Source organism: Ascaphus truei, chromosome 6, assembly GCF_040206685.1.
Source record: "Ascaphus truei isolate aAscTru1 chromosome 6, aAscTru1.hap1, whole genome shotgun sequence".
NCBI lineage: Eukaryota > Metazoa > Chordata > Amphibia > Anura > Ascaphidae > Ascaphus > Ascaphus truei.
Genome location: NC_134488.1, coordinates 27,030,348 through 27,040,868, shown reverse-complemented (window position 1 = coordinate 27,040,868; position 10,521 = coordinate 27,030,348). Strand labels below are relative to the sequence as shown.

At 48.5% G+C, this 10,521-nt stretch overlaps 1 protein-coding gene across 1 annotated transcript in view; it reads right to left on the bottom strand.

Moving 5' to 3' along the window:
- Positions 1–888: 888 nt before the first annotated feature.
- LOC142496790 (uncharacterized) overlaps positions 889–10,521 on the bottom strand; it is a 10,151-nt gene continuing 518 nt past the window's right edge. The window contains exon 2 of the mRNA XM_075603732.1: positions 889–8,545. Coding sequence (XP_075459847.1) covers positions 3,759–5,963 — 2,205 coding nt within the window. The 5' untranslated portion in view covers positions 5,964–8,545 and the 3' untranslated portion in view covers positions 889–3,758. The remainder of the gene's footprint in view (positions 8,546–10,521) is intronic.

Here is a 10,521-nt window from a genome sequence, read left to right as displayed (position 1 = left end):
CTATTGTCTGACCTTGTTGCACTTATTGTATTATAATTCCCTGTACTGTATTGTTTTTTTGTAAAGCACCAAGTACATTGTGGGCGCTATATAAATAAAGATATACATACAACTCTCTTTATGATAAGTGCACAGTCTTTTACTATTGATGCTTCGTCCTGTTTGAGAGCAACGATTTGCTTCTTTCCAGCAATAGAGGAGAGTATAGTGTTCAGAGCTCGTGTACTGTCCACGTATAAAATAGTAACAAGGAAAATCCACTGTCAAGCAAACCAATATATATTCTGTACACACCCATACAAAAAGAAAGAAACTAAGTGTTGAAGGTGCCAGCCCCCAGCCATCCCTGGTCTACCGGCAGGAAGAAAGTGTAAACAAAATGGAGGACGTCAGGCTCACCAAGCAGAAGGGAAATACTTTACCGATGCACAAGAGTTCTCAAGGAGTTAAGCTCAGTAATAGCAAAACCATTATATTTAATATTCAAGGACTCCATTTCCACAGGCTCAGTACCACAAGATTGGCGTAAAGCAGATGTGGTGCCTATATTTTAAAAGGGAGCTAGATCACAACCGGGAAATTACAGACCTGTAAGCCTGACTTCAATAGTAGGGAAACTACTTGAAGGTTTACTGCTGCGGCCAAGTTTATTCGAGCATTTGCCCGTTCTTGGCCGCAGCAGTAGCCTGGCGCGCGCCCGAGTGACGGCGCGCGCCGAAGCAGCGGAAGAGCGCCCTCCGATCGGGGCGCCCTCCCTACCGCTGCCGGGTCCGCCGGGTCCCCCGGAACCCCCTGCCGCTGTCCCGCGGTCGCGGGACACCAGGGCTCCCTCGGGGAGCCCCTGGACGCGCGTGCAGGGGGCGCACGCTCCCGAAGACGCGTGACCGCGCGTCATGGGGCGGCCACTAGCAAGCCGGGAAATCTCCCGGCTTGCGGATCTGGCCGCAGTGTGATAAAGTGTGTCGGTAGTGTAATACGAGATAATATTCAGGAATACCTAATGGAAAACAAAATTATTAGTAATAGTCAGCATGGATTTATGAAGGATAGATCACGCCAATCTAACCTTATTTGTTTCTTTGAGGAGGTAAGTAAGAATGGAGACTACGGTAATGCAGTTGATGTGGTCTACTTCCATTTTGCAAAGGCTTTTGATACGGTTTCACACAAGAGGTTGGTGTACAAAATAAAGAAAATTGGACTCAGTAATAATATATGCACCTGGATTGAAAACTGGTATAAATGGAACTTTTTCAGGTTGGGCTAAAGTCGTGAGTGGAGTACCTCAGGGATCGGTACTGGGACCCCTGCTTTTTAACTTGTTTATTAATGACCTTGAGGTTGACATTGAGAGCAAAGTCTCCATCTTTGCTGATGATACTAAATTGTGTAAGGTAATAGAATGTAAGGATGCAGGATGTAATTTCTCTTCAGAAGAACTTGGAGAGACTGGAAACGTGGGCAGGTAAATGGCAGACGAGGTTTAATACAGATAAATGTAAGGTTATGCATTTGGGATGCAAGAATAAAAAGGCGACTTACAAATTAAATGGAGATATATTGGGGGAATCCTTGATTGAGAAGGATTTAGGAGTGCTTGTAGACAGCAGGCTTAGCAATAGTGCCCAATGTCATGCAGTAGCTGCAAAGGCAAACAAGATCTTATCTTGCATCAAACGGGCAATGGATGGAAGGGAAGTAAACATAATTATGCCCCTTTACAATGCATTAGTAAGACCACGCCTTGAATATGGAGTACAATTTTGGGCACCAATCCTAAAAAAAGACATTATGGAACTAGAGAGAGTGCAGAGGTGAGCCACCAAATTAATAAAGGGGATGGACAATCTAACTTATGAGGAGAGGCTAGCTAAATTAGATTTATTTATGTAACGGGTTTTCTGGACCGGCCTGACCCACCCAATCTCACATTGGCCCCTGTGGTCTAACCAGTCCCCATTACGGTGTAGTGTCTGGTGGTGCACCTGTTGGCTACAGGACTCCTGAGTCTCCCGCATGATGGTGTGTGGGGATTTGCCAACCCAGACAGGCAGCTCAGGTAGTGTGCTGAATCCTACCTAGATCCAGTGCAGCGCCTCCACCTCATCAGGGTCCCTTCGGTCACTCGGGGATGGTTCTGGCGAGGAACTCCTCTGTGGTGCTCCTCTCAGTGCAATAACTCCACACTTGCACACGAGTGTTGTTAATCAGAGACATCTTTATTTGTACGGTGGGCCAGCTGCCCTCCACAATGGGGTGTAATCAGCCCTCCATTGTTCAGCTGCTTCCCTCTGAAAGGTTCCTCCGTTTCTAATGGAGTTGCTTCCACCTCTCCCCTAAGGGAGATTCACCAGCTTCTCTGTCTGCCTTGTGCTGCCAGACTCACAGCTCTGCATCAGACTACTGCAACAATGTTGCAGACCTCCATGTGCCTCTTACTGAACAGAGGCAGCACAGCAACAGGAACTGAACAGACTAACTTTAGGCAGTGCTGTGTCTTATATCACCTAGGAACAGGCACATCTCTGATGTCACTAACCGTGGACACACAGCATGTTGTCACTTCCTATGGGACATATGACACCTCACCAGGGTGTGAGGGCAAACCTCCATGATGACTACTGGCATTCCTGCATACCTACCAGGTTTACTGCCAGCATGAGAAAGAGATATGTACACCAATTTTATACAGGGCTACATTCTCCCCCTGGTGGAACCCAATGTCCCTGGTGGAACCCAACGTCCCGGCTGGGATCTAAATTTGCGGAACCTTCCTTCAGGTAGCACTGCAAAACACAACAATACACATTACACACATATCTCTTCATCATAACATAATAACAGATACATCCTAACGTAGATGTGTCATAACCCGGATTACTCCCTGATGGAGTATCCATTAGTGGTACTACCATACCCTCTTACGGTGGCTTGCGCACAGCATGGTCCACTGGGCTTAAAACAGCAATGCTGTAACCCTCTGGGTGACACTTCTCATCTAACCCGCCAGGATCCCAATCTTCTTCCCCTGATCCTTCCTCCTCATCAGTACCATATCCCCTATCCTCTGCCTCACTCTCCTCCATAAGGGGATCAGGGACATACGGGTACTCCAACCCGTGGGACGCCTTGTATTTGGCAATAATGGCCCTCTGGGCCCGGCTACACCGGGTTAGCTCAGCATTCCCTGCCCGTCCGGGCAGTACCCATGATAGGGGCTCATCAGGGTCTACTGGGTCTGATAGGATGTCAGGACCCATGGGCTCTATTTCCTTGCGCTCAATTTTGAACCACCTCTCTTGTAGCTCCCTTTCCCTCTGCGCGGGTGTGAACTCTCCTACTGCCCACCAGTAATCCACTATATCCTCCCTTAAGATAAGGAATCGCGTACGATCCATCCAGGCCACATAGCCCTCAAATAATGGGGCCCACCACCGGGTTTCTTTACCTTTCTCTGACTCTATTGAGTCCCCTTCCTCTGTATCCCCCCCAAGAAGATACCCCAGAGGTCCTTGATGAAAGAGGCCTAGACCATGGGTATGATCCCGGTACCTTTTCCTCTGCCGAATCGGGTACATTAGGCACCTACCGGTCCACCGATGCCTTACCCAGTTGCCCTCCACCCCTGGAACCCCCCTCTGAAGCGTAACTGTTCAGTCTCTCCCCAGTCCGTTCCTCACCGGTTTCCTGGGGCCCTCCCGACATTCCCAAACTGGACGTGGACCCACGGGAAAAGGTGACTGGGACAGGGGCTTTATCTAGGGCGTGGGGTTGGGCATAGGGATAGGCAGTCGGCAGCCGCGGGGTTCCGACCCGTTCTCTACCCTTGGATTGTCCCGGATCACTGCGAGTACAACCGCTGGCTGAGCCTCACCCTTCTCGGCTCTCCTCGCAGCCTGCCAGCTCTTTGTTGTCACAGGTGATCGGGAAGCACTGCCCGATCGCCGAGGCGTTGTGGTTCTCTCTCTGGTCGTTCCGCTACCTCCGCCGGAAGTGACGTCATCACCGGAACCGGATACTCCGCCATCTTGCGATGGATCCCCAAGCGGGATCTCTTCCTCCACAACGACATCCGCCGCCGAAAGTGATGGTTCTGCTCTCCGCTCCGCTCGGGCCTGGGCTAGGCCTTCCTCCACCGTTGCCACCACCGGCGCCTGGGGAGGGTAAGGATGTATCTCACCACTCCGTCGGCTCGGGATGGAATCTTCTCCTCCTTCCGCGCTGTAAGTCACCACGGCCGTGGGACTCCGCCGCTCCGGTTGTCTCCGCACAGGCGATCTCGGCACCTCGAGACTCCGCTCCGCTGCAACACAGGTAAGTGCTGGTTCTTTTGCAGCACCGCTGTAGTGGTCCGCCGGTAGGCGCATCACCACCGATGTCGGGCTTGCCTGCTCCTCGTCCGATGAAGCAGACTCCGACGCTAGTAGTGGCACTTCCACAGGGGACCGACGGTGAGGTTCCGGGTTCTCACCGCAGTTGTAGACCTCTTTCTCTCTAGGCTCCGTTGCGATCATTAGGAGCGATCCCCATTCTCCGGGATCAACTGGTTCATTGCAGGCCGCACGCGGGGCTTCAGCCGTCAGCATGGCTGTGTCCGCTCCCGCCTTGACTACCAGGGAGCCTCCTGGCAACAAATAGGGATATACCCCAATGTCCATCTCGCTCTTTGTTGTGCTGGTTACGGGAGACACTTTGCACAATGGTCTCTCCTGTTCACCACCTCGCAACTGTGGGCCAGGAAGCTCACACCCAGCTCCTCCCTCACACAACTCGGGTCTTGCCTGGCAGAGATAGAGACCCCTCCCCCTGCTGAATATTTGGGGAGGGTCCCACAAGTTAATTGGATGCCCCGGCACAGGGGCTGAACTTTTCACAGTCCTGGGGGGCGTGGCTTCAGGTTTCGCGCCAACACCCGAGCACCACTCCTTATTTGGCGCCATCCCCGGCCAAATTTGCTCAGTCTCTTTATCCTTTCCCTCACAAGCAGCACCAATTACAGGGATTACATTCTGTAAGGGTGCGGCCGGCTCACCAGTTCCTTGCTCCGCTGGATTCATGCCCACGGGGCATAATTGGAAACCACTCCCCCTGGTTGAGATTATGGGCGGGTCCCACAAAGGGATAGGATGTCCTTTAATTAAGGCCGCACCTCTTTCAGTCCTAGTGGCCGCGGTCACAGCTTTCGCGCCCTTATCCCCAACAGGGTGGGGTTCCTCTTTTGCCGCCAATTCCAGCCGTTTTCTTTCAGCTGCCTTGCGTGCAAAGTACCCTTCCTTTTTGCACGCCACTCCAGCGGCCGGAACTACTTCAGGTAGTTGCGCCGTCGGCTCACCAGTTCCTTGGCTCGCCGGATTCATGCCCACGGGGCACAATTGGAAACCACTCCCCCTGGTTGAGATTAGGGGGAGGTCCCATAGATTTATCGGGTGACCCAGCACTGGGGCTGAGTGAGTCACTGTCCATGACGGTGCGGCTGCAGCTTTCGCGACATACCCCCCATCAGGGCGGGGTTTCCCCGTTGGCACCACTCCTGGCCAACTCCCTGCAAGTCTTGCATTTGCAGAATTCTCTGCACTCGGCCCACGTGGTCTCCCGGGGAAGCGGGAACCGCCATTTTGGGTTGCACTGTCAGTCTGTTCAATGAATGAGGTAGCGTTCATCTGTTTGTATGCCGACTGACAGTCACTCTCACTATGTTCTCCACTTGTTACAGCAATGTCCTCAACACTGTCCTCCAGGGTAGTACCCTGCGGTCCTAGGCAGGACCAAAACGGTGCGGCCACAGCTGCCGCTCCACTCCAGAGCAGGCTTGTAAAAGACATGTCAGCAACAGCTTGTTCTTCAGTGGGGCGCACGCCACGTGTGCTCTCCCCATCAGCCTCCGGTCGCCATTTTGGACTATCCGCACCGCGCGGATCCTCCATTCTTGCGGTCGTCATTCCCTCGTAGTAGTTATCGTACATGGGGCTCCTCTCTGCGGGGCAGCCACCACACCGGTACAATAAAGATTGCCCTGATGCACCACCTTGTGTACCTAATGTAGGCTGGACTCGTGTTGCACTACCTCAGGCTAGGCTCACTCTCTCAGTGTCTGCTGTATCTCCTTCCTCCCAGTCTGTGCTCCCTTCGGTAAGTGGTCTGGAATGGGCTAGAGTACTCTGGGGCTTCCATGCAGTACTTGGGCGTCTACCTATCTTGGTCAGCCTAGCGCAGACCCCCTCCAGGATTCCTGACCACGTTAACAGGCTATCCCTTCTGGCATCCTACCAACTAGCACTACCTCACGGTGACTAGGACAGCTATAGCCCGGCTCCAAACCCCCCACTCCTTTCAGGCCCCTAGGTCCGTCCCAACGCAGCACAAAGTGGCAGCAGACACTTCTCCCTGTATCCCAGTGTGCCTAGCAAAAGCCTGTCCTGTTGACAGGTCCATCTCAGCAGCGCCTCCAAATGTAACGGGTTTTCTGGACCGGCCTGACCCACCCAATCTCACATTGGCCCCTGTGGTCTAACCAGTCCCCATTACGGTGTAGTGTCTGGTGGTGCACCTGTTGGCTACAGGACTCCTGAGTCTCCCGCATGATGGTGTGTGGGGATTTGCCAACCCAGACAGGCAGCTGAGGTAGTGTGCTGAGTCCTACCTAGATCCAGTGCAGCGCCTCCACCTCATCAGGGTCCCTTCGGTCACTCGGGGATGGTCCTGGCGAGGAACTCCTCTGTGGTGCTCCTCTCCGTGCAATAACTCCACACTTGCACACGAGTGTTGTTAATCAGAGATATCTTTATTTGTACGGTGGGCCAGCTGCCCTCCACAATGGGGTGTAATCAGCCCTCCATTGTTCAGCTGCTTCCCTCTGAAAGGTTTCTCCGTTTCTAATGGAGTTGCTTCCACCTCTCCCCTAAGGGAGATTCACCAGCTTCTCTGTCTGCCTTGTGCTGCCAGACTCACAGCTCTGCATCAGACTACTGCAACAATGTTGCAGACCTCCATGTGCCTCTTACTGAACAGAGGCAGCACAGCAACAGGAACTGAACAGACTAACTTTAGGCAGTGCTGTGTCTTATATCACCTAGGAACAGGCACATCTCTGATGTCACTAACCGTGGACACACAGCATGTTGTCACTTCCTATGGGACATATGACACCTCACCAGGGTGTGAGGGCAAACCTCCATGATGACTACTGGCATTCCTGCATACCTACCAGGTTTACTGCCAGCATGAGAAAGAGATATGTACACCAATTTTATACAGGGCTACATTTACATTAGAAATGAGGAGTCTAAGAGGGGATATGATAACTATATACAAATATATTCAGGGACAAAACAAGGAGCTTTCAAAAGAACTATTCATCCCACGGGCAGTACAAAGGACTCAGGGCCATCCCTTAAGGTTGGAGGAAAGGAAATTTCACCAGCAACAAAGGAAAGGGTTCTTTACAGTAAGGGCAGTTAAAATGTGGAATTCATTACCCATGGAGACTGTGATGGCAGATACAATAGATTTGTTCAAAAAAAGGTTGGACATCTTTTTATATGGGAAAGGTATACAGGGATAAAGTATACATGGGAAGGATGTTGATCCAGGGATTAATCCGATTGCCAATTCTTGGAGTCAGGAAGGAATTAATTTTTCCCTTTAATGGGGTTTTTGTTTGCCTTCCTCTGGATCAATAAGTAAGTATAGATATAGGATAAAGTATCTGTTGTCTAAATTTAGCATAGGTTGAACTTGATGGACCTACGTCTTTTTTCAACCTCATCTACTATGTAACTATGTAACATTAGAAAGCCAATGCTTTGGCACTAGCCAGACTGCAGGGGTGGGCAACTCCAGTCCTCAAGGGACACCAACAGGCCAGGTTTTCAGGATATCCCTGCTTCAGCACAGGTGGCTGTCGAAGACTTCTGTAAACCACCCCCCGCCCCCATCCCCCGGAAAGAGTCTCGCGCCACCCCAGTTTGCGCACTGCTGCATAACTTATAGACTCATAGTATAAGAATAGTGAGTAGGGAAAGTGAGGGGTTAATGCCGAAGTCTGGGAAGATGTTGACATGCTCAGTGTTTTCTCTACTGTAAGGCTGGGATCTGCAGACTTACCACGTTACAGTATAGGCAGGCTGGTTACTATCAAGGGAGATACCTATGTACTGTAGATGGGTAATTACAGTGGATGTTAGCGTGAGTTTCAGTTTGAGTCAGTGTCTGCACCCGTGATGAACGTATTGAGCAATGGTCATTCAGCTGCTGAAACCTATTGGGCTGTGCGATTTAATATCTTGTATGTGAGGAAGCAGAGGCATTACCAGATTGTGTCCTCAAAGGGGTACTCCTTCCCCCCTCCCACCCCCAACAAATGACCCTGAAAGTGAGCTGAAACTGCGGCCCTTATATGCGCATATCACTAACTTTGCCTTTATTTTTTTCTTGTTGAATTCTATTTTCGTTTTTTTCTTTATAAAGGCCGAAAGCCTGCATTAGCGTGTCCCCATGGCAACGCCTGTTTATTCTCACTTGCTCCTCTTCTCCGGGCAGGGCGGACCTGTTTTAAGATGAACACCCTATATTTTAACGAGCAGTAGTTAAGCAGGTGTGATTGCTACTGACAGTTGGTAAACTCTTAAAAATCCCCTCCCCCCCCCCTCCTGTTTATTGTAATATTTGTTTTTCTTCCCACAATTTTGGGTGCGCAAACAATGCGGTTTGCAGCATTTCTAGATAAGGAAACAGGCGCAGCTGTGTGATGCAGCTGTAAAGTTATGCTAAAAGGAATATATACAGTATTATATATATATATATATATATATATATATATATATATATATTCATATATATATATACTGTATATATTCCTTTTAGCATAACTTTACATATATATACATACATACATATACACAGTATCTCTCTCTCTCTCTCTCTTAAAAGCAACGTACATTGAAAATTATATAATATAATTGCCTGAGTAATGCCATTTGCCATTTATAGCTGTTGGCCCCTAATTCCAGCACCTGATGGCCTTTGACCACTACACAAATTCACTGATACACACACAGTACATGTGCATTACCTGCACACTGATATACACACAACAATACATATACATTACCTGCACACTGATACACACACAGTACCTAATGTACATTATCTGCACACTGATATACACAGTACCGAATGTACATTATCTGCACACTGATATACACACAGTACCTAATGTACATTATCTGCACACTGATATAAACACAGTACCTAATGTACATTATCTGCACACTGATATACACACAGTACCTAATGTACATTATCTGCACACTGATATACACACAGTACCTAATGTACATTATCTGCACACTGATATACACAGTACCGAATGTACATTACCTGCACACTGATATATACACAGTACCGAATGTACATTATCTGCACACTGATATATACACAGTACCGAATGTACATTATCTGCACACTGATATACACACAGTACCTAATGTACATTACCTGCACACTGATATACACACAGTACCTAATGTACATTATCTGCACACTGATATACACACAGTACCGAATGTACATTATCTGCACACTGATATACACACAGTACCGAATGTACATTATCTGCACACTGATATACACACAGTACCGAATGTACATTATCTGCACACTGATATAAACACAGTACCTAATGTACATTATCTGCACACTGATATACACACAGTACCTAATGTACATTATCTGCACACTGATATACACACAGTACCTAATGTACATTACCTGCACACTGATATACACACAGTACCTAATGTACATTACCTGCACACTGATATACACACAGTACCTAATGTACATTATCTGCACACTGATATAAACACAGTACCTAATGTACATTACCTGCACACTGATATACACACAGTACCTAATGTACATTACCTGCACACTGATATACACACAGTACCTAATGTACATTACCTGCACACTGATATACACACAGTACCTAATGTACATTACCTGCACACTGATATACACACAGTACCTAATGTACATTATCTGCACACTGATATAAACACAGTACCTAATGTACATTATCTGCACACTGATATACACACAATACATACACATTACCTGCACACTGATACACACACAATACATACACATTACCTGCACACTGATACACACACAATACATACACATTACCTGCACACTGATACACACACAATACATACACATTACCTGCACACTGATACACACACAATACCTATACATTACCTGCACACTGATACACACACAATACATACACATTACCTGCACACTGATACGCACACTGATACACACAATACATACACATTACCTGCACACTGATACACACACAATACATACACATTACCTGCACACTGATACACACACAATACATACACATTACCTGCACACTGATACACACACAATACATACACATTACCTGCACACTGATACACACACATAAATACGGGCACCTGTATCATGGTGCAATATTGGGACAAAAAACGGTTC